This window comes from Phalacrocorax aristotelis, chromosome 3, assembly GCF_949628215.1.
Source record: "Phalacrocorax aristotelis chromosome 3, bGulAri2.1, whole genome shotgun sequence".
Classification (NCBI taxonomy): domain Eukaryota; kingdom Metazoa; phylum Chordata; class Aves; order Suliformes; family Phalacrocoracidae; genus Phalacrocorax; species Phalacrocorax aristotelis.
The window spans coordinates 44,369,120-44,394,015 of record NC_134278.1 but is presented as its reverse complement, the minus strand read 5'-3'; the positions used below and the strand labels follow the sequence as shown (position 1 = coordinate 44,394,015).

Genomic DNA, 24,896 nt, shown 5'->3' with positions numbered 1-24,896 from the left:
TAAAATACTTCTATATCATAAAATAAAGACTGACTTTCCACGTCTCAGAGACAACAAAAATATCTGGGAAGGTTTTCCAACCTGTGTCTCCTTGAATTCTGTTAGTAGCCAGAAGGTATCTCTGAATTTTAGTCCTTCCCTCTACTTCAAAGAATATATATTTTTTATCATTCTTATAACATTGGCTACAATATATCAAGTCTAACACATGATGTAGTAAATTTTATAAGTAGTTCACTATTATTCCAGCATAAAATAGTATCAAACAAAAACACAGGGACACTCACAATGGCACGTTAAATCAAATGGTGCGCATTACCAATTGCTGTTTGAAAGCTGCAGGTTGCAAGATGATCAACCACTGGTTAAGTCAACAGAAGGCATTTTAAATTCATCATTTAATGTTATTAAAATAATTTCATATTTGGATACAGAATGTCATACGGCATATTATTTACAAACCAGGTCAATGTCATATAAAATTGTTTACATTCAGTACAGGAACCTAATTATTCTTCTGGCTAAATAACAAGAAATCAAACCTATTCCCTGTATGCAAACTCCATTTCTTAAAGTTAAACAGCCTGAGTATTTTTCATCTCTTACTCCTCATTGTCCTTTACTGTTAGCTACAGTAGCTTCTGGCCAAGGAAAGAGAAACAACTACCTTTTCTTCTGCCTTACAACTGGAAAGTTGTGTTGCCTTACAGTTGGTAAAAGACCAGCATCCATGTGAGCTTTCTTAAACTACATATACATAAAATTCAATTTTTACCTCACCAAAATGAACGTAACCTTGGTTAATCTGTTACCGAGCTTCCATACTTGCCCTCTTCAACTTTCATTTGTTGCAAATTTGGGCTTGCAAGAAGGGGTGAATGGCATTTTTCATGAAAAGAACTCTATTTCTTCTCTTACCACTCAAACTTGATTTCATGCAAAAACCTGAAATTAGATGCATGAAATCAATGGGCGTTACTGAAGCATTGCAACTAGAATATTTCTGGTTTGAAAATTATCTTCACTTAAAAATAAGTTAGAAGCACATTTCTTTTGACATAAAAGAATTATGTCATTAATAGTGGCAGAAATCTATTTTGCACATTTTCCACTTTCCTGAAGACATAAAGTACCACTCATGTAAAAATAAGGCTGGTAAAAAACTTGAGGGAAAGACTTTAGCCAGTATTTCAGTCTATAAAGTTTATCATAAAATAAATTCTTTTCAAGAAACTCAGGATAAACAGAATACCACAAGTTCTCTCAAGGAGCCAACAGAACGCAAGCAAGCGCTTCTAACTGCTATGGGAACTGGACTAAGACCTCAACAAATCCGCTGAGTGAACATGTAGCATGTAAAATATGGCAGGTATAACAGTATTTATCCACTCCCAAAACACCAGTGCAAAAGGGTACCACCTCCTCCGTCCAAATTACAAGTTTCAAATTAACTGCTATTGTGGACATTAACAGAATACATAAATAGCACGAGTGCACTGATTTGCATAAGCTTTCAGAATATTTAGAAACTCACATTGGTACTGGGCCACTTCTCTTAGGTTTAGCAATATACGCTTGTACTCAGTGGTTTTACTTTTGTGGCCCAGTGAACAGAGGCTGAAAACATCCCCTAAGGATATAAAAAAGTAAAGATGGCCTTTTGTTGGTATTAGGTATCAGGATATGTTTCAAAATTAGTATTTGAAATTAAGATATACAGGCTTATATACACTTATATGCAATAATTAGATCACTATAAATCCAAATCAGAGAAATAAAACTGTAAGCCTGTGTGTGTATGGAACAGAATACACTGTTATTTGTAGAATAACCATTTCTTGAGGCCTCACATGAAGATGCCAATTAAAAACCACTAGTTTCATACCCAAGGTGTCCACAACTGTGCTCCGTCACATCTACATTTAATGTGTGTTACACATACACTGTAGTAGTACATAACAAAACTCCATTTGCCACCATCACCCAGTAACTGTTCCCTGGCTGTGATCTGCAATTGTTAGAAGTCAAATTTTAAAGTTTGTCAAGCATTTTCTGCTATCCCCCTGTTCAGGATTAAAAAAAATAATAAAATTTGACTGTATCATGGATGTGAATGCACTGAATAATAATTTTATTCCTCTGTTACAGAAGATTTCCTAGGTCTGAGAACAAGATCTTTGATAGAGGCAGTGATTTCCTGGAGCTCTTTTCGAATGGTATCTGCTCCTTCCTCCTCTTCCAGGTTATCTTTTGTGTCACCGTCTCCATGTTCAGTTTTCTTAGTCTGGCTGATCAACTGTTTCACTACTAATCCCTGGTATTTGACCAACAGAGAATGCTGATCCTGAGGGGAAAAAGCAGGACAAAACAAAGGAACGTCAATGTTACGGAGAAGGTACACAGACCTTTAATGAAAGATTGAATTTTTGAAAAAGCGTTCTCCCATTCTTGCCTAAAGAGGGTTAGTGATACATAAATATATTTCCATCATGGTATTTTGCAACCTAATTTCTGAGAAACATTCAGAGAGGCAGAAAAATGAAAGTGCATCCATGCTGCAAGAACAGGACAATTAACCGCTGAAGCAGGAAAGCAAAGCAGTTAGTAAACATCACTAGTTTTGACAGTTTAGAATATAGAATTTCAGTATTTTTACTTTTGAAGAGGTATATCTTTCTTTAAAATGGAATTAGAAAAGTTTAAAAAGCAACCATGCTCTAGCTGGGAGGAAGCAATGTGAAAATTTTCAGTTGTAAGAATTACAACATCCCCCAATACATAGCTGTCTCTGTGGATAAAGGCAAAAGCTACAGTACTAATAAGAGATTGATATATAATTTTATTAAAAAATATTGAAGACAGTTCCTTGAAATGGTAGATTTGAAATACAATACAGATCAGAGAAGTTGTATATCCTGCACATAAGGTAATGATTAGACATGAAACACAAAGGTGCCTCTCTTATGAAGCAGAAATAGTATAAGGCACAACTGTTATGTTCTGTCATAGAAAAAAAGGTACTTTTCCCTTAAAAAGCTAGAAAGGAATACCTCTGGGATCTTGCCACTCAGGAAATTAATGATCTGTGGTACTGATCTTCCTGGTGCATGAAGCATACAGTGGGTTGAAAACTGAAATAACAGTACTGATGTCAGGTGCAGAACAAGAGCTGGGTCTTCGGTGACTTTTAGCTGTTCAATCAGAGCTTGTCTATGCTGAAACAGGACTTGCCTAAGGAACAGGAATACATTATATAAAAATATGTTTTTCATTCTGTCTTATAGTAGCTGATAATAGACTCTAAAATGTATCTAACTTCAATTAATTTTAATTTTAATTTTCTCCTCTATTTCTTTATGTGAAATTCCACATTAGGGAAAAAAAGCTAGCACTGGTGTAGCTCAGATTTTGAAAGCCCCCTAAAGAATTTATAAACTATGTTGTAGTAAGCAGCGAGTCAAGCAAATTAGCTACATATGAATTCTCCCCTCCTCCTCGTCCAACGGAATTAGGACTACTTGTTTTTGTACTTTTCAGTTAAACAGTTTGGAAAGAAAGACTGCCTCTTACACATTCTGTGTGACTGCTGCCAAACTAACCATCTAACATTTTGTGCAGCAACAGAGCTACATTTCACATTCTGTGCACAGAACAGGGTACCTTTCCTTCTTTTTGTCTCCTTTTTTCACCATAATACCACAAATATCCACCGCAGAATCAAGGCATGAAAGAAAATCTTCTATACTCTATTAAAAAATGATAGAAATATTTAGACCGTGTTAGCAGAGTATTAGAAAGTTAACTACTGTTCACAATTGATCACACAAAGAGATGACTGTGAATACATTTGGAATAAACTATGGAAAAGTGGAGAAAGTAAAAAGTATTTAATAGGAATTATCTTTATTCATCTTCCAATAGTTCATACAGTTAAATACTTAAACTAACTATAATCCATTAGTCTTAAAAATTGAATTAAAAAAGGAATACATGTTCTACAATTACTTAGATATATATTTTTTCTTAAGAAACATCAGTATGGCCTTTTGCTTAAATGAATTAATAAATTACCTTCTTTGTACTTACGCTGTCATAATCTGAGGGTGTTTGTTTTTTTTTTTTTTAAATATCCAGGATTTTATTAGTTAAGAAATACAAGGCAGAACAATCAGAAACAAAATACAAGAAACATCAACCACTGTAAACTGCAGATTCTCTCTCAGCTTTTCTCACCTGCACATAAAAGATACACCGGATTCCATCCGGAAGCAAAGATCTAGGTGACTATCAGTATCAAAATGTAAGATCACCTTTTCTCTTAAAATTCACAGCTATGAAAATGTACGTACTCTCACTGACTTACAAAAATTCAGAAGATGCCTTTGCTTTCATCCTTCACAGCAGGAGCAGTTATGTACTACACTGTGTATGTCAGCTGTTTATTAGCATTGTATCATCAGAATAGAAAATCTGAAATCAAAGACTCTGGTTCACTTTACCTTGCCATTCAGAGACGTATGCAGTTTAGTTAAAGGACCTTTGGTGTCTTCTGGCAATTTACCTAAAATCTTGGTCCGGACCTATATGAGACAAGAATGGAAATAATCTGTAATATTAATTACCACTTTAGCTGTAGGCATATTTAAACAGAAGATAATTAAAAATTAAATAAACATCACTGATCTACTTGAGACTGTTAAAAAGAAACTGTTATCTGTGTACCTCACTTGTGATTGTAAAATAATTTTCTGTTGTCATCATTGAATCAGATGCTAGGAAGTTGAAAATAAGATTTGTAATGTCTGTACAGACAGTCTTCAGCAGGTGTTTGGCAAGGTTAGTCTGAGTCTCATCTGTTAAAAGAAATAAGCGATTAAAAGTAACTTATTATAGTTACCTGATTCATATGACAGTTATCACAGCACTTGCTACAACACAGACTCCATCAACCCTGAGTGGGACGAGAAAGTTATCTGGATGCATAAAGCCAACATCCCTCATTTGTTGTTGCTTATGGAACATTCGTCAGTGAAAAATGCGAGATTTCAGGTCTGTAAGTGCATTTTAATGCATTTTTAATATTTCAAAGGTGTACCTGTATAAGCAGTAACTGGTCCCTGTACAATCCTCCTGAACCACTAATGAACAACCATTGCTATTCATCAACAGGTAAAAAGTATGTAAAGGAGAAGTTGACAGGACAAGCAGTTAAACAGAAGAGCAGGCACGTGACTTAAGACTGAAACAGTAGAATTTTAGAAAAAGAGGCTACAGAACACATGTACAAGAACAGAGGCTAATGGGAAATAATTCAATTTATTCTTAAACATAGCAATATCGGGGGGTGGAGGGGGTTGCTAGTGTTTCCTTTTGTTTTAAGTTTTCCACAGAGAAAGTTTTAGAAGAAAGCTGAATACAGCAGAGAATCTTGGAAATATCTACAATAATTTTCCTAATGCTACTTTTCTGTCACAAAATACAGATAGCTAGAGACGACACCTTACAAAGTAACCTACTGCAAAATGAATCTACACCTTTTTGAAAAACAGCCCTCAGGGAGCAGCTACTTTCAGTATCAAACCTAAAAGAGGTTTTAACGGGGGCTTCTTAGAATCAGGCAGTATTAAATTATTTCATTAGTGGCACAGGTGACAGAATGAAGTAAGCTTACTATTTCCCCCTCCCCCTCCTCCCCTGACAATAAAAACTGGGTAGGGATGCAAACACTTTGGAAGGAAGGACAGGAACCCACAATTATCTTGACAGAAGACACAACAGACTATGGATATGAAATAAAGAGAATATGTTTCAGTAAGCATGCAAAGCAATGCATTCTAGCGTAAGGTCAGTGTTGGGCAGTGTAAACACATCTCTAAGTTTCTCCTTTTTAAACTGTTGCTCTTCTTTGTCCTTGAATGTAGATTCTGGAATAAATTCAACATCCTTGAAGGAGCATATTAATTTTTTAAAGAATGTATTTATTGTACCTGTGAAATGCTTTGTTCCCTTTTCAAATAACCGAATGTTGTTGTACAAGTTTGAGAATTCCTCCTGCAAGTCCTTCATAGTCTGTCTTCTGCTAGCTCCAGAGGAAGACGTTGAAGATGTAAAAACGGAACGCACAACTTCCTGGTAAGTTTTTGTTAAAGGTCTTAGAAGAGGGAAGAGGAAAGCAGAAAAAGGGAACATTAAGCAAAGCGTAAAACTGTAGAAGGTTTTTCCAAATATATCAGCAATAGAGAAAGCTACCTCGTTACACAGTAAATGAATGGGATGTGAATGCCACAGAATGGTAAGATAAATAATAAGCAAATAATTGAAATCAGAAAAAAAGCAGTAGGAAATTAAAATGTACTTTTGTAATTGCAGAAGTACTATGAGTTACAGTATGCATGGTATGTAAATGCTTGCAAAGGTTTTAACTCATAACAACTCCTAAATGGGAACAAGATGAAAGACAGAAAAGATTTCCAGAAGCAACGCTATTCACAAACTCTTTCAAGGGTTTGTGGAAAAATTTCAGATCAGTAAGAGCTGTAAGAGGGGAAGACTTAAGCTGCATTAAAATAACACAGGCCCTTCTAAAGATGCAGTTACCATTGCACTCCAAGCTTTTACTCCAGGGCTTTTACAGTTCCATCATGTCCTTTTTGCCCTGAACACACATATTCACATCCTGTCTCCTGTACAGAACATCTTTTAGAAGTTCTTTCTCTCTGCTTAGATCAGTTTGCTGACCTAGCAGAGCCACAAAAGACAGGGAACATGAACATATACCAAAGGCTGTACAGAAGATGGGACTGGTGAAACCCCAACATGGATCAGTGTAAGGGGGTGGATATATACCCATGAACCTGAAAATATGCTTGCTGACAAAGGGTGCAGAACCACCTACTGCTAAGCAGAAGCATTATTTCTTATCACCGTGTCAGCATGACATAAGCAAGTATGTAACATGAAGCTGTACAGAAAAAGAATATTGTGGTTCACTTCCCTCAGCAAAATATTTTTTCTAAGCAAGAAAACAGATTGAAGAGAAGATTCATCTGAAGTGAATCACAGACTTTGTAACTCCAGTTGAATTACTGAAATTACCTTATTAGATGTTCAGCAAGTTCTGTAATAAGCTCTTCAGGGCAATCCTGCATGTGGGTCTTCAAAACATCCTGAATTTCCTCTTGTGACATGAAAGGGAACTCCGGCTGCTTGTTCCTACCTGTAGTGGCCATGAGCAACATTAATTGAGAAAATGTTATACTTAGTTTTGCTGCAGTTACTCTGTGGCATGAGACACTGAAATGCCTCAAAGTCCAAACCTCCACAGAAGTAGCGCATTACCAAGAGTGCAAAAAAAGGGATGACTCCACATGACAGTTAACTTCTACACATATGAAAAACTGACAAAATTTCTCTTTTGATCACTTCAAAGTTGTTTTCTGTAATAAGCAACTGAAGTAGTATATGACGACATGCATTTTTGGTGAGGGATTTCAAACTGCCTGGCATATCCATTCGTTTAGAAATGATGATGTCACCAAAACCAAATAGTTCTTTTAAACTGCCCAAACTGAACAGCACATCCCTATTTGAAGGATTTCACAAGGTTGTTGTTTTTGATAACCCCATTTAGTAAGGTACAAAGTCATGTAATGGAGGGTATCCTAAACTTGAGGTTACAGTGTAGAATTTGAGACAGGAAAAAGCAAGAATATTAAACCAGACAAGAACTTCCAATAATAAAATCAACTTACATGCTGCTTGTAAATGCGTATGAATTACTGCATCTGTATTTTGGCTCTGGACAAAATACGAAGTTTGTCTGCATGCTGCAGAATTTAGTTTTTACATATATGGATGAGATTTACGATGATGACAGGGAACCAGAAAAGGCCAGGCATTCCATGTTCCCGACGTAACATAAAACAGATTTATTCTGCACATAAGGTAACTGAATGAATGGGAATCAGTGATGTGCCTAGTTGTGCCACAGCAGCAATGAACAACGTACAAGGCTATACAAAAACGTGAAAAGGGAGCTTAAATCAGGTTTTGGAAGGGTCTTATTTATAGTTGAATGGTTACATCTGAATTTATCTTGGGATTTTGGTTCAATCTATTTATCACTGCAGCAATACAAGCAGGAACAATGTAAAAAATGAAAGGTTACACCAAAAAAAAAAAAAAAGGTGATTTAACACTGTTTTACTCAGTAACTGAGGAGTCTGGAAGAATAACTTCCTTTATATGTGAACTACAGTAACCTATGAGAGTAGTATCATACAAAATTAAGATGCTGTACTTCACAACTTCAAACATGATGTTTAAAAGTATTTTTCAGTCATCACTGAAAATCTAGATACTATATATAAAATGGAAGTACACATAATTAGGACTGTTTCATTTGCAACCACTGTTTGCTAAAAGTCTAACAATGTAGGTGTTTACTTTGGAGGAAGCCATCCACGCTCCTTCTCCAAACACTAAAGGTAGAGAAATGGGCACCAATAGGGAGCGATTCAAACTCATCATGTAATACACATCTAAAACAAGCGAAACAGACAAGGCCTTCCAGGTACCTACTTTGTTAATTTAAGCTAATTAAGCTTTGGAACTGGATGAGAAACTCTCCATTTATCATACACTATGCAGCAGGCGTTAAGAAACCAAGTATAACATTCATCTTGAAATCTAAGGCATTTCCTACATAAAATCAAATTTTAAAATCTAATGCTCTCATGCCCTTTACTTAAATTTCTAAGACTAAGTTTTAGTTTTCAGTGAATAAGATATGTCCATTTCATTTAAATAGCAACATCATATCCACTGACACAATTCTAAATAAACAGTATTCTCATCATCTTTGATATTTTACCTGACCTTATCAATACAGTGGGGAAAAAGAGGGATGTGGAAAAGAAAGTGACACAAACACGTCACTATGAATAGGTAGTGCCCAAAATAAAACGACAAACCTGTGCTAGCTGCTTGCAACTCTTCATCGCTGTCAGCATCCTTTCTTCCCTTCTTCTTGGTTTTCTTAATCTTGATCTCTCTAGCATTACCGCCTCCTCCTCCTCTCACGCTTCCACTGCCCTCTGGTGGAGTACACAGCACTCTCTCTTAGTACACAGTAAAGTTGTAGCACTTTAAAAAGTTTACAACATTGTAGTAATTTATCTGTGTTACTTGTTAATGCTAATTTTTAAAAAACACCACCTTATTCTAAATGTAACCCACAATACATGTTCCAGAATCTCAGGGACATAAGTTTCATTCTTAAGAAAAAAAAACAGCTGAATCAAACCTTTGTTTAAGCTGACGTCATTAATAAACACAAATACTAATCGTATCAAATGTACATATTATTTAAAAAAAAAAGAGCAATATATTTTTCCAGCTGAATACAGATGAGATATGAGAGTCCATAACGTAATGGGAGATTTTCTGTTGGCTGAAAACAGCATTTAGCATTTTTATTCAGCGATGCTGAATAACTGAGCTACTCAAAAATATTTCAGATAATGTAATTTGTTAACTTTCAGAGAAAGAATCCTATGTAATACACATTCATCCAAAATATCCTTGGAAGCGTGCATTCAATTAACTAAAACACTAATTCTTTTTCGACTATTCCTAGATGACTATAAAGCAATGAGATGTTCCAGTTCTGACAAACATAACGATTTACTTAGTTCATTGGTCCCATAATCCATGTATTCACACTGCAGAGAGGATCTCAATTTGTAATACAGTCCTTCTCCACTAGGTAAATGTTGTGCTGTTTGTTTCCCTATTTTCAGAGCTTGTCCCCTTCTTTTTTTCACTTGAAAGAAATTATCTATACGTGCACTAAGTCTTGAGAAAGTAGTTATTTTCCATTTAAATATAAAGTCCAGGATTTCAAGTAACTACATTATGTAACAGTACAATCATTTAGAAGAAGTTAACACAAAGACAAGATGGTACTACTCTCAAAGCTAACTGCATCTGTTACATGCTATAGATGGATTTTTAAGCATTACTTTGCAGGAACAGCAAACTAGTTCAGTTGGAGCTAGCAGCGGAGCGTGTACTTGTGAGACTCTCTGAGTTGGTGATTTTCACAAGCTTATCTGAAATGTGACTGCATTCAGCTGAGCAGATACAAACTGTTCGTCAACTGTGCAATATACTAGTTATTTTGGAAAGAAGCTCCCTTCATTCTGTATTCCACTTTAATAGCCATACAGAAAAAGCCGCAATCTGCAGTCAAGATCTTATCCAGAGAGAGATGAAGCAAAAGAGACTACTGCCAGAAAAGCCATATTTTATGTCAACAGGCTACATGGCTGTAACCTACAGAAAGGATGTCAAGAGTATATGCCTCTACAGGTACTTGCCTGTAACACTGTTGCAAATGATGTTATAAATAGACAGCACAGAATTTATCTTGAAAATTTCCACGAATCCAATACATGGCAGAATCCATATCTGCATGAACTGCATTAACACTACACCACATCAGGTTACACTTAAACAACAGATATTGATATAGTCGTGCACAGACCTTAAGACAGGCAATGTGATAGTGGGCACATTCTGCCAATATGCAGTTAGCAACATCTAATCCTTGAACGGTGATGTTGATTGTTTTGAGGTAATACACCTAACAGTCCATTAAAAAAACACTTCAGGGTAGTGCTTGCTGATGGTGCAGCACGTTACCTGCAGGTATGAATGTGTCTAGACATGTAGTACCTGCTCAGTAGAGTCTCACTCCTCAGGGGGCTGCAAACTGATGGCATTCTATTTATGACAGTTCCATTAAAGTTCAAGCTTCTCTGCCTCAACTATGGTCTAGAAAAATCTGCTGTCTCTGGTGGCAAGAGTAAGTTTAGTTTCCATGTCAGCTCAATCATGGCTTTTTTAAGAGTAAAATGTAATGTTTTATTTACAGATATGTATATTCAATTAAGCTAGATGCATCAGTGCTCTAATCCCAGTACTTTCAGTAGTGCATAAAACTCTGCATGTGAGTTCAACAGATTGCTCAGCTGTGCTGTAGCAACACAAGAACCACATAGTTTTTGAGACTGAAAATCCAGTCTTTAGTCTGAATAATGTTTTAAAAACCAGAAAGATTTGAAAGGGTTAAACCCACACATTTTGATTCTATAATTAAAAATCTGTAATTAAAACCTGTACTAAACAGCCACCACACAAACGGGGTGAGGCTTGGGATTAATTTAACTCAGAATATACCTTAAAGTAAGCTATGTGAATCTCCAAATAACTGCTACGTGTGCAAACAACAGAAAATTGTCTGGCATGGGATTTGCAGAAAAGATGTACAATATTCTCCAAAAACCCCATTTTGATACCTCACTTCTCAATTTAGACAGAGTGATTTTGGAACTAACTTCTCAAGACTATTATTTTAATTTTCCTGGATCCCTGAAAAGTGGAGAATGAGAGTGTATCTACACTGTGTAATAAAAAAATGGTACAGAGGTCCCTGAGCCAATACTGGTTTGGTCAGTCCTCGTTGCACAACTCAATCTTATGTGACCACACCATACACACTAATAAACGAACATGGATTCCTTGCTTCTAAAGCCATCTGCCTCGTGTTGGGCTAACTCAGGATATCTTTATGGTACTCCCTCTGCAATTCTAAATCTGAAATTAGCTCTTATGGACACAGCTCAGCTATATCTACACCTACAGTATAATGACGAGAATTGGTTGGACTATTTCTTAAATATCTTCAGCAAGAGACTGGAGGCAACTAATGGAATACAAAATATAGTAACTTTATAGTTGCATATCTGCAAGGATAAAGAAGCCTTTTTTTTTTTTGGCTTAAGCTAAATATTGACGCCTCACCTGTTGCTTTCTTTCTTCTTTCATCCTTTTTGTCCTTTTTATTAGCATATGAATTCTCTAAACCAGAAGCCTGTTTTAAATCTTCTTCAGTGATTAAATTGACAGGGTTATTTTTCATTTCCTAGAACAAAGAACAGGCACTTAATAGGAAAAAGATATACACAGCAGCAAAACATACATACGGAAACATTTAAGCCACTGGCCATTTTAAAGTATATTAATCTAATACCATGTTTTCCAACTGCAACACATGCAAAGATATTTATTCTTCTCTTCAAAATTCAGCATGTGATCATACTGTTAGCGTGATGGTGTTCCCCGAGTGCAACTGCATATATATTAAATTACACTGATTACATATAAAAACCTTCTCTTCATTTTTGCCCTTCTTCTCAAGCTGTGTTTCAGATGAGAAGCAAATAGAAGGTCACATAAACTATACTCTAACACTCAATGTATAATGCATCTTGACCAATAAAAAAACACCTGTACCTTTTCAGCTTTCTGTTGCATCATATCAGAAAACAGATCAGCACAGCTGCTTAGAAATTTCTCACTGACCACAATGGTGTCACTGAAGACTAAACCTGAAGAATTTTTGTTTAAAGATCTCATCACTTGCTGAAGCAAAATCCCAACATCTTCAACTGACAATGAGCTGGGCAGAAGAGTCTAGGGCAAAGAAAATCAAAATCATTTACATACAATAATCTGTTCTAGAATGGACAGACATATTTGTACGTGGATAAACAGAATCCACAAACACCATCTGATGTCTGCTAACTATTTAGAATATATTGCGCTTTTAAAATTAAACTAGTAATTTAAGAGTAAACAGTAGTTTAAATCTTCTGATCTCCCAAATCAATATTGCTCTAGAATATGTGTTAGCTCTGGGAAAACGCCTGGCAATTTCTTAAAAATGCAGCTCAACAGACACAGAGTAACACCAAACACAAAACAACAGCAGGCCTCCTTACAAGTGACAAAGCAGTGCTGTAAAGGCCTGAAATCAGGATTTAGCTAGGACAAAATGGCTAATATCCCTCTGCTTACCAAAACTGTCCTAACAGTTAAGTTTATACTTTTTTCAAAAATACCCCTCACAGAAATATATTGCTCTTTAGCAGAATATATTAGCACTAATTTTGAAATGAAAGTTAGTTCTAGGTATCTATCAACCGAACACTAATCTATCCCGCTTTTGCTTAGACCAACTTAAAGGCAAATAATGCCTTTTTACTTATTTTACTTAAACTGAATATTCTTCTTTGACAACATGGAATTTTCATTATGTGTACATGTAGTTTCAATAAAGTATCACCTGACACAAAAATAAGACTAAATAAATAAATCCAAGAACAACCGAAAGGATTGCTTACTGCTACATCTATCCAGTTTCCAGAGCTGATGGCTTCTTCTACAGAGGCTTCAACTTGATCCACAATTTCTTGACAAACACAAGCTGCTCTCAGAAATAAGAGTTGTGTGGACTTGTATCTTTTTTTAACGTAGCCTGCTGGGTCAGGGATGCCAAGTCTGTACAACGCATCGAATTCTATAAAATAGTTACATGTCTCTTACATTTAAGTGCCTTCATGTACATACAGGATCTTATGTGGTAATTTTTTTTTGAAAGCAGGAAAAAAATAATTACATATAGTTTTTATACAAGTAAATAAAGTCTCAAGCTGATGCTGACCTAAAACTTAGTTCAGTACAAGCTACACCTAAATATACTTAATATAAATATGAAGACTAAATCATGGACATTGAGTTTTGGAAAAAAACATTTTTTTTTCAGATTCCTATATCATTAAGTTTATCTTTGCAATTATATCTTTCCAAAGTATTCTAATACAACATGAACAATATTTACAATATATATAATGTCAAAATGTTTTCTTTCCAAAAGTTACTCCAATATACTCGTAGAATTGCACAATGCCTCACAAGCAAAGCATTTCAACTATTTGGCAGTTTATACTTAGATGTTCCGAAAACATTCAAAGATTTTGCAGATACTCTATCAGTCAAGCAATATTACAGAAACACTTACTACTACTACAGTAAATTATGCTGAACCTTTTCAAAATGCAAGACTAACTGTTAGTTAGGGACTGGCCCTTTGGGACCATATGGGCACATTCCTCTGTTTATTCAGGTCGACATTTTCCCATAGATCCTGTTTTAAAACGCCATCATCCAGCATCATCCAGCTTTAAGTTAGATAGACTTGTTTGGATTCAAATCAGGACACTAGTGCTACCCACTCCAGTTCTACAAATCTTATTTTGGGAAAGGTTCTTCCTGTGCACTGCACACTTGGCTATCTGGACTATTAGCAGCCAAAGTTCCGTTGTAATCTGGACACCTGGACTGAAACTCCAACTGTGTGGGTCAAACATGATCATTCAATGGTCTACGAAGTGTTTTCAGAACAGCAATAGAAGTATCATTTGTAACTGCTTGTGAGAACTAAAGTTACTCTTTAGCAGTATGGTTGTCTCTGCTGAAATATGGTTCTTTGTGATAAAGTAACACACATAAGCAAGATGGTCTTTTATCAACTACTATATTGATTTCCACTTATTGTGGAGGAGTCATTCTAGGGTAAAGACCAATTACCTAAACTAGTTTTAGAAAGATATTTTATCTATGAGAATATAGATTAATTACCTAAGTAACCATTCTGCTTGAAAAAGGAATCCACCCAGTTGCTCTGCGTTCTGGCATAGATATCTGGAACAAACACAGCCTTATCCTGCCTCCCACCAACCACAGTGCCTTTTAGACGACCAGTGTTAACAAGTTCTTCCAGCACAGCTACAAGAAAATAAATGAAGTGATATTTTCCACTTTGATATATCCGTTAATCAAAATATAGCAATTATTTTTGTTTCTTCTCTTTTCCCACCCATTAGTTGTTTGTGCTTGTTCTAGTGAAACATTTCCAAGTTCTATCAATTATTTTTAATGCTTATGAGAATGTCTTGATAAAAGATCTGGAAATCATATGTTTCAAAAGAGCGAGCCACAATGACAGGATCAAAATGCTTTTTATTGAACATATACCTGGACAGTTTCAGCTTTTAATTTCGAAAATGCAGTCATAAAAGAATCTTTCTCTGGGCAGACAATAAAATATATGAGCATTTTACTAATAATGTTCTCTTGGAATTCACTGTTTTTATGTTAACCAACATGGAAAAGAGATCTGAACACACTAAAATGACATCAAAAATTGCTACCTAAACTGCACAGATGTGACAACCGCCTACTGCTGACCATCTTCATGGTTTATAATGTTCGCACTGTTGCCAATCACAGATCATAGAATAGTTTGGGTTGGAAGGGACCTTTAAAGGTCATCTAGTCCAACTCCCCTGAGATGAGCAGGGACATCTTCAACTAGATCAGGTTGCTCCAAGCCCTGTCCAACCTGGCCTTCAACGTTTCCAGGGATGGAGCATCAACCACCTCTCTGGGCAACCTGTTCCAGCATTTCACCACCCTCAGTGTAAAAAATTTCTTCCTTATATCTAGTCTAAACTACCCTTTTTTAGTTTAAAACCATCACGCCTTGTCCTATTTCAACAGGCCCTACTAAAAAGTCTGTCCCCATCTTTTATAAGGCCCCTTTAAGTACTGAAAGGCTGCAATAAGGTCTCCCCGCAGCCTTCTCCAGGCTGAACAACCCCAACTCTCTCAGCCTGTCCTCACAGGAGAGGTGCTCCAGCCCTTTGATCATTTTTGTGGCCCTTCTCTGGACCTGCTCCAACAGGTCCTTGTCTTTCATGTGTTGAGGACTCCAGAGCTGGACACAGCACTCTGGGTGGGGTCTCTCCAGAGCAGAGTAGAGCGGCAAAATCACCTCCTTCGACCTGCTGGCCATTCTTCTTTTGATGCAGCCCAGGATATGGTTGGCCTTCTGGGCTGCAAGTGCACATTGTTGGCTCATGTCCAGCTCTTTGTCCACCAGTACCCCCACGTCCTTCTCTGCAGGGCAGATCTCAATCTGTTCATCCCCCAGCCTGTACTGATACCGGAGGTTGCCCCGACTCAGGTGTAGGACCCTGCACTTGGCCTTGCTCACACAGGGCCATCTTGGTCATGATGTTCACATGGGCCCATTTCTTGAGCTTGTCCAGGTCCCTCTGGGTGGCACCCTGTCCCTCAGGCGTGTCAACCGCACCACTCAGCTTGGTGTTGTCTGCAAACTTGCTGAGGGTGTACTCAATCCCACTATGTCACCGATGAAGATATTAAACAGCACTGGTCCGAATATGGACCCCTGAGGGACACCATTGTCACTGATCTCCATGTGGACACTGAGCTATTATCACTAGCCTCTGGATGTGACTATCCAACCAATCGCTCATCCACCGAACAGTCCATCCATCAAATCCATATCTCTCCAATTTAGAGAGAAGGATGTTGTGGGGGATCATGTCAAAGGCCTTACAGAAGCCCAGATAGATGACATCTGTAGCTCTTCCCTTGTCCACTGATGGTAGTCACTCCATCGCAGAAAGCCACGAGGTTGGTCAGGCAGGACTTGCCCTTGGTGAAACCATGCTGGCTGCCTCAAATCACTTCCCTGTCCTCCATGTGCCTTAGCATAGCTTCTAGGAGGATCTGTTCCATGATCTTCCCAGGCACAGAGGTGAGGCTGACAGGTCAGTAGTTCCCAGGGTCCTCCTTTGTACCCTTTTTAAAAATGGGAGCAATGTTTCCCTTTTTCCAGTCACCAGGGACTTCACCTGACTGCCATGATTTTTCAAATATCATGCAGCATGGCTTGGCAATGCTAGAAAACAGAGTCAACTTGGCTATTCTACTTAAGCCACTGTCAGCCAGTTTGGTTCTCTGTTTGCAGTCTCAACTTGTTTTTATTCAAAATTTTTGGGAAAAGAGTAAAACTTTAATAGATTTTCAAACAATTTTGTGAAGCACTAGCAATGAACTGGATTCTTTAGAGAAGGGGAGAAATAAAGATGGCAATTAATTTTTTTTATTATTTCAAGTGCCAGGTCTAAAACTCCAGGGCAGAGAAGGTGCTTTCATAGGAGATTTCACAGCCCCTACTAAAATAATGCCTAGGTAGTCTTTCGTTTTAAAACAAAACAACAGGATCTCTGCAGAACTATTGTAATCTCACACGTATTTTTCAAGGTGATTGAGTAGTTTGCAGTGTCCTAGCAGGCCTCTGTCAAAGTCTGGCAAAGATGATAAGTGTCCCTCCAAGTTTGTCCTACATCAGCAACACAATATCCAGAAATGAAGAACATCTGTGATTTCATTATGCTTTGTAATTACTGTTTTAACTTAAATGGTTTCTCATTTCTAAAATTATTTTCTATCATAACTTCATGCCAGCTTAAATAAATAGTAGCACAGATACATGCACTATCGTTTATCTTGGCTAACACTCAGTATTGACTAAATAATAAGCTGTTTGTAAATTATACAAACAGTACACTGATTTTTTTTTTCCTGGAAGAGACATAAAACTGACAAAGACCACTTTAAAATGCATTGCTAATAATGACAAACATAAAAAGTGAAGCGAAGAGTATACACAACGATCATTAAGAGATATTTTTCAAGTTTCCAGCATTTGTGAAATTGAAATGGTATCTCAGCTAATGGATAGAATAAAATCAAATGTGTGCTGTCAGTGAGTAAAAAGCTCTTTGAAACTTATGAAACTGCAGAGTAAATGAAATACAGTTAGAAAAACTAAAGGAAAAGATGCACAAATTCACTAAAAAACCCCCCAAGAAAGTACTAGAAATACACTCAGCCATCGTGATGATTACTGGTGACAGGAAAACACTAGAACTCCAGTTCACATTAACACTGTACATGAGCAAAACATGATCATGTACTTGCAGGACCTGTTTGAAAAAGACTGTAACTGCATACTGAAACTTGTTGGGTACTGTAACATTACTATAATGCAGCTGAACAGATTTGCCTTTAATCTATGAGTACCTGGATGGCACATTCAAAAAAAAAAAAAAAAGGGAGGAAACCTTAAACTGATTATATGAAAGTAGAGTGTTTATATGATCATATTTAAATGCTAAGATTTTAGTTTTTAATGAATAAGCTTGTTGCAAAGAACAAGAAGGAAAGCAGTTATAGTTGAGTTAAAGTGTGCAATGCCCTGAAGGCAGAAAGACCCAATCAAACAAATGAGAAATATTAACTTTCATGAGAAGAGATGGAAAACCATTAAAGTATTTTAAAGACCAGTAGCACTTGGTCAGCCAGCATACAAGACTAATGATGCTTGAAGCAGCATTTTGGACAGACAGGAAGGGGTAGTCAAAGAAAAGCTGCGACATTAGAAGTGAGAAACAATTATGTACCACCTAAAAGTTTCAGCATTTGGATACAAAATCTTTACGCATTTCTATTTAAAAAAGGAACTTGCAGAAAATAAAAGCAAACTGTTTAAGGATATGCTTTATCTCTTAGCATATAAAGACATTTAACTAAGAGCATAACAAAAGCTCTGCCTCTGCTATCACAGGGGAAAGTCAATAAATAAAATCCAGAGCAGTTAATGCCATTTGGCTACATAAAATCTGTCCCTTTTTGTGTGCTTCACTGATAAAACTGCCAGGAGCAATGGGCAAATAACAAAGCAGATGACAAAATGAGTACTGTACTTCTTGCATCATTCTTCCCCCAGAGGCATTTCGCCAACATATGCTTTCATTGCTTCAGATACAGAGAACATCTCTTCAGTTATGGATAGCACAAAAGGTTTAACACTTTTTACACTGAACAGAAGAAACATATTGCTCTTTATTCCAGAATTAAGGCTATATACTAAAATGCTTCTTTGAAAGCATACTTCTAGTAATGAAGAATCTATAAATTAACTAATAAAAATACAAAACAGTCTGAATGGAACTCACAGTAAAGTAAATGTTCTTGAAATCCATACCGACTGATCAAGTTACTTACAGATGTAGGCCTTGGAAAAAAGAGAAAAACAAACCAACATAAATTAATGACCTGAAATTGATGTGGAGAATCTGGAAATAAGAGACGTTACTCCAGACAGACAAAACTACATAATATCTTAGCTCCAGGATGCTACACTGATGTTTAACACAGCTTACAAGGTTTTAATTTTGAATTACTATGAAGTTATATCTTATAACAAAGCTGCAATAATTACTGTAAGGAAACTTTTGCTTTCCCAAGTTTTTATCTTCATATAAATCGACACAGAAGGTTATTGATTTAATAAGAAAAAATTATCTATAATCACACGTAGTGGGTAGGCATCAGTACGTAATTGACTGAGGAGCAGTGCAATGACAATGAAGATAGATACTCTCCACATAAAAGAAAGAACTACTGAATAACATTTTCTTCAGCCAAAAAACTTAAGCATATTGTATACTGTTACACTTTCCTTGTTCTCCTTTCAAAAAGAGGTCCCCATTTCAAAAAAGTGCGTCTAATACAACTAAATATTTCACAACAGGAACTGAACTACACTTAAAAGAAATCTATCCGTAGGTCTTTATTTTCTTTTCTTTTGCAATTGCAAGTGGATTTGGTCCACAAAGACCTATGGTAAAAATATTTTAATATCACAGAATCACAGGTTGGAAGGAACCTCAGGGATCATCTAGTCCAACCTTTCTAGGAAGAGCACAGTCTAGACAAGACGGTCCAGCACCCTGTCCAGCTCAGTCTTAAAAGTGTCCAATGTCGTGGAGTCAAGCACTTTCATGGGGAGATTATTCCAATGGTTGACTGTCCTCACTGTGAAAAATTTCCCTCTGGTGTCCAATCGGAATCTCCCCAAGAGCAACTTGTGTCCATTCCCCCTTGTCCTCATATAACAGGTGTTGCAATTTACCGAGTGATTGCAGTGAAGAGACCACGAATGCGTGCTCGATGCCGGGACACAAAGGCTTCTGTAAAAATCACCCCACGGTTTTCCTGGTCTAGTTGTCCATGAATAATTCTACCCAAACGCCTGGATAATGCCTGTAAATAGAAACTGGGATGAGTGCTAAAATTGCATATTGATGATGTTAAACAAAAATTAATCAAAAAATCTGTTTTAACAGATCAGTAAATTAGTTTTGCTAAGACAGACAAAATATTCAGAAATGAGGACTACAAGTGGAAATTATTATGTAGGTATAATGAGAATATGTCTTACTTGGCCCACACTCCAAACTTCAGGGAATTCAGCTTTCCTAACAATGCCCTCTCCTATCAGATATATGTGTATCTAATCATGAAAGAAAACTTTGCAAAAGAAATAAGTATGGTTTGGAGATGCATAATGAAAACTAAGATCTAACTTTGTATTAACTTTGTATGAAGAAGTGGGGGACGAATTCACTATCCATTTTTTAAAACAGTCAAGATAAAGATTAGCAACAATAAACACAGAAGAAAGAGGTGCAAACAGTTTATAAGCGTGCATCCTTGCAAAGTGAACTAAACCCAGGAAATACTGCCAAGGAAACAAAGAGAAACCATGTAATAACTTTTGTATGTTAGAAATGTTTTTTGTAGAAAAGCTGACCATGCAACAAATACTAGAGGAAATCTGCTCATAAATTGAGAGTCAACAAGGTTGGATGTGGTACCTAATATGACTGTTCAACTAACACATGCCACAGGATTACCCTTTGAAAAAAGTATCTTCCAAACAAAATCCAAACTTGACTGAAAGTCAACAGCGGTGAGAGAATTCTCTCTAATCCTTTTAAACACCACAAAAGACACAAAGGTAAACAGTTTGTTGTTTCTACTCTGAATGACTAGTTTCAGCTTCTAGAAAAGAATGTTTATTTTACCTTTTGTGTATAAACTGAAAGGTCTCTACCATTGTATTTCTGCTTCCTGCATAGCTCATGAGACTGACGAAATTACCCCTACATCTTTAAAATTTCAAACTTAAATTTTCAGATCTTACACTAATCTAACCTCTTTCTAACATTACTAATCCTAATATGTTCATAACAGTCATAAAGATTCTGAAGAAGTTTTGCCCAGTAGTGAAAAGGCAAACATCAACCTCTATCTGTGAACAGCCGTTACACTGCAGCCTTTATGTATCTAATGCCTTCCTGCTTAGAATGACAAGCAGCTCATCCAAATTAAAGCCATGGATACGGCAAAGATAACAAAAGAAGGCGAACACAATCAATTCTACATTTGCTAGGTTGGTGGCTTGCATCACCTGTATCAGGAAGTCTCCTGGAAGGTCATACGTCTTGCAGAGTTCCGATATTGTCACCTGGCCAGTTTCCTGTAGTTTATCATTTATTTCTTCTGCTAATTGATCGAGGTAACTCCTTATTTAAAAACAAGAGGAAAATCCCCAACACATTAAGTGTGAAATTCAAGATCAACCTGGTAGCCACATGCTGAATTATTAATTGACCTGGCACTACACCTCTACCTTTTACAACTTTGCAAAAATAAACTAAAAGTTATTTTCAATGAATAAAGGAGAACAACTTCAGCGAAAATGTGTTTGTTTTTGTTTTTTTAAAAAAGCCTGTTAACCAGGTGGCTAGTATTAAAATTGGCCATTTATCTGCTGTATAAAACTGTCGAAAAGCAGGAACAGAAAAACATCATATGTCAATGGGACTTAGAAAAGAGCTTTAGTGAGCACGATAGGTCTTAATTATTTCAAGAGAGCCAGGAACTTCACGTTCTTTGACAAGAATAAATCCTGCAGCACAATCAATAATAGAGACAACCCCAGAAGTGTATTACTTTAGTGGTTATTAGTGTGCCGAATGCCACGAAATAACTTGCTTATACATCTTAGGGTTGTGAGGTAAAGCAAGAGGTGGGAAAGAATGAGAGGGTTTGTCAACAGCAGAGGCAGCCAGCAAAGCCACAGAGCAAAATGAGATCTGGCTGCTGTACGCAAAGACACTGGGTAAGAAATTAAGCCTCTCAAGTGAAGGATACTGGGCAGAGACCTTCAGTAAGGCCTTTGCTCCATGGATTCACTGGGTGCTCTGCTGAGTCAGGCCTCACTTGCCATTTGGAAAAGAAGCACTGATCACCACCAAGCAGCCCTAGTAGCAGTCAAGAAAAATGTATTTCACTTCAGAAGCAACAAAGGCTGACCATCCTTTAGCCTGAATTTTAAAAAATAACAGAGATGTGAATTATACATATTGCTCCTGAAAGTACTCACTCATTTATAAGCTGTCCCAGCACAAGCTGAATAGTTTTTTCAGATTTAACGATGTCATTTGCTCTGTTTTCAATGTGCAGAAGGTCCACATTTATTACCTAAAAAAAAATCCCAACAAAACATCTTATCAGAACTTTAAAATGAAATTATTTCTCAAACACTGAGACATTATACTTACATATTTCTATGTCTTGAGTAAAGCTGATCTTATTTTTCTCTACTACTGCATACATATGCAGTTAATCTGATTTGGAATAAAGCAGCAATGCTTTAGGAGGAAAAAGCTCTCTTTGCAACTGTGACAAGGTTAAAAGAAACCTATATAACAAAAAATTCCAGAAAGTTATGAACAGAAAGTACTAAATTGCCTGTCAGAAAGGTATTCTGATTCCAAGTAATTTTACTCAAGCCAGAAGGGAAAATTAGTCACAGAGAGAGACTACTGGAGGATAAAGATCAGTGGAGACAAGAGATTAATGAAGGAAGAGGGATCCAGAGAGGCATGCAAAGTTAATTATGCATGCTCCTGAAGCTTTAAATTTAAATGGGAAACATATTTCTTTTCTGTATGCCCCCCTTAGTTTACAAAGGAAGAGTTCATAAAGAAAATCTGTATACTTTAGTGGTGATTTCAGAGGTCCTAGATTATCATTAAGCAGACAGGAGCTTTCGATAAAGCACTCAATGGATTGATTGAGTAATCTGCAGTGCGCTGACATGAGCTACCAGCTCTTCATAAAGTTTGTTCTCTTTTAAAAAAATAATTTAGCTGGAGTATAATTGATGAACTCCATATTTACAATATACATGGTGAAGAAAAGAAAGAAGTACATAGGTTTTTATTACTAAAAAGTTACCTGTTGTAAGTCAACAATGTTTACTCGACCTTCAAAAGAAAGTACAAATATACTTTTAGTATATAAAGCATCTGAACAGATTTAGAATATAACATAGTCCATCTTGTACAAAATATTTCTTCGTTGCTTTTTTGTAGGAAAAGTAAACCAACTTCAACTTTATATATTGTCAAATCACAGAAACTACAGGTGGTCAGCGCTAGATATCCCATAATGTTCTACCCTACCGCCTTGCTGACAATCCAATACAGAAATCCCAGAAGTAAAAATCACTAATCAATCTCCCTCCCAATTAGTTTTTGCCTTGATGCTGATCTAAATTTGACCACTAGTCCATGAGTATCAAGCCAGAGATTACCAAAACTTTCTGCCTTTGCATGCTGCTACTAACAAAACCCAGCAACTTTAAATTTAATTCAAGCTGTCACACTGATATGATACACCATGTCATAACACAAACTGAGGCACACTCGTGGTAATCATAAGAAAATGACTTATCTGTATGAACATAATAAGGGAGTTAATTTTCACTCTTAAATATAACAAGTACAATACACTCTCTTCTCATGAAACCTGCTGACAAAAAGCAGTTTGAAGCCTATTTGCTTCCTTATATATTTAAGTCAGAACTTACAAAGCAGATGGTTCTTCATACTGGTAAAATAAAATACCTGACAATGACAGCTTAAAAATAATATTATTACTATAAAATGAAAATAAAATAATAGTAGGTGAATGAATGTGTAGATGATGCAATAGGAAGCAAGCTCACTTTTTTGCATGGTTAAGGGTACTGGAGAAAACTTTCAAATTCTTTCTGTAGCATTCAAAATTAACTTCCAAATCCAGAGGAAGAAAGCAAATGCCACACTTACCACCACAAACGTGAAGCTCATCCCGGATCTCCCTACTAATCTGTGCTGGAGTGACATACTCTTTTCCATCGAGTGTGTGCACTACTTCCAACTGCTTTTCCGCAATCAGTTTAGTGACAATTTCTATACAGTTCCGTTCTGACAATCTATCAGCAGCATAAGGAATAATCAGTTACTCTAAGTAAGCACTTGCTAAAGTCATCTTTACATCGATGTTTCAAAAATGCTAATCACAGGGAGTACAATGACGATTACTTTGCTTTTCTGTGTGAATACTTTTTAAAACAAAAACCTAATTTCAGTATCTTACTTATCGTCCCCGCAAATCATCCATATGGCTTCACTTATGTGGTTCACCTCTCTAAAACAACTTTTATTCTTCTCCCAAGCAGCTGCCAGCCCCTCTTGCTATAAGAACGCACCCGCCCGTGAAAGTGGGAACGGTTGTGCTGACAGAATTTGTGTCTTTGATCCTTTCGTCCTTTTGGTTTTAGGCTTTTTTTGCTCCTTTGGGATTTTTTTTTCTTTATTACAAACAAGTTTTGGGCAACAGCTCAACTACTCAACACCACATAAGGCAGGAACGGAGCACTGGAGCCGTGACGACGTTCGGCAGCTCGAGCCCAACGGCGATCGCACGCCGGGGCAACTTCGCGGCCCTGCACGTGCCCCCTGGGGCTCCCGACGCCCCTTCGGCGCCCGCAGGCACTGACACGCGGGGCGGCGGAGGGGCAATGCCGGGCTGAGCCCCACCCGCACCCCGCTGCCTGTCTGTCTGTCAGGACAGGGGCGGCGTGGGGGAGAGAGGGCCGCCTCGCGGGGAGGGGAGGGAGGGGTCGCGGACAGGCCGCCCGCAGCGGCAGGCGGCGGGCCCCACGGGCCGCGGCGGTTACCGGTGCCTCCCCGCTGCTCACCTGTGGGCCACCTCGGCAAACTGCGCCCGCTGGAAATCAGCGGCCAGGCGCCGGATCTCCTCCCAGGCGGCCGCCATCGCCGCCCCGCCGCGACACGTCAGCCCCCGCCGGGCCTGCTACGGGCAGCGAGCGGGGACAGGCCTCCTCGCCGCGGCCGCCGCCCACAGCGCCGCCT

The 24,896-nt window shown here is 37.4% G+C and overlaps 1 protein-coding gene across 1 annotated transcript; it reads right to left on the bottom strand.

Annotated features, from left to right (window-relative positions):
• Positions 1-380: 380 nt before the first annotated feature.
• Positions 381-24,896, bottom strand: UFL1 (UFM1 specific ligase 1). The gene is made up of 19 exons (XM_075087308.1): positions 24,722-24,896; positions 23,808-23,953; positions 22,933-22,961; positions 22,076-22,173; positions 21,098-21,212; positions 19,757-19,887; positions 18,798-18,856; positions 14,545-14,691; positions 13,248-13,423; positions 12,358-12,537; positions 11,866-11,986; positions 8,973-9,095; positions 7,096-7,216; positions 5,988-6,151; positions 4,723-4,853; positions 4,500-4,580; positions 3,661-3,746; positions 3,051-3,231; positions 381-2,344 (listed from the first exon to the last, which is right to left on the bottom strand). Exons 1-19 carry the CDS (start codon positions 24,796-24,798, stop codon positions 2,132-2,134), a joined length of 2,379 nt encoding a protein of 792 aa, XP_074943409.1. The 5' UTR covers positions 24,799-24,896; the 3' UTR covers positions 381-2,131.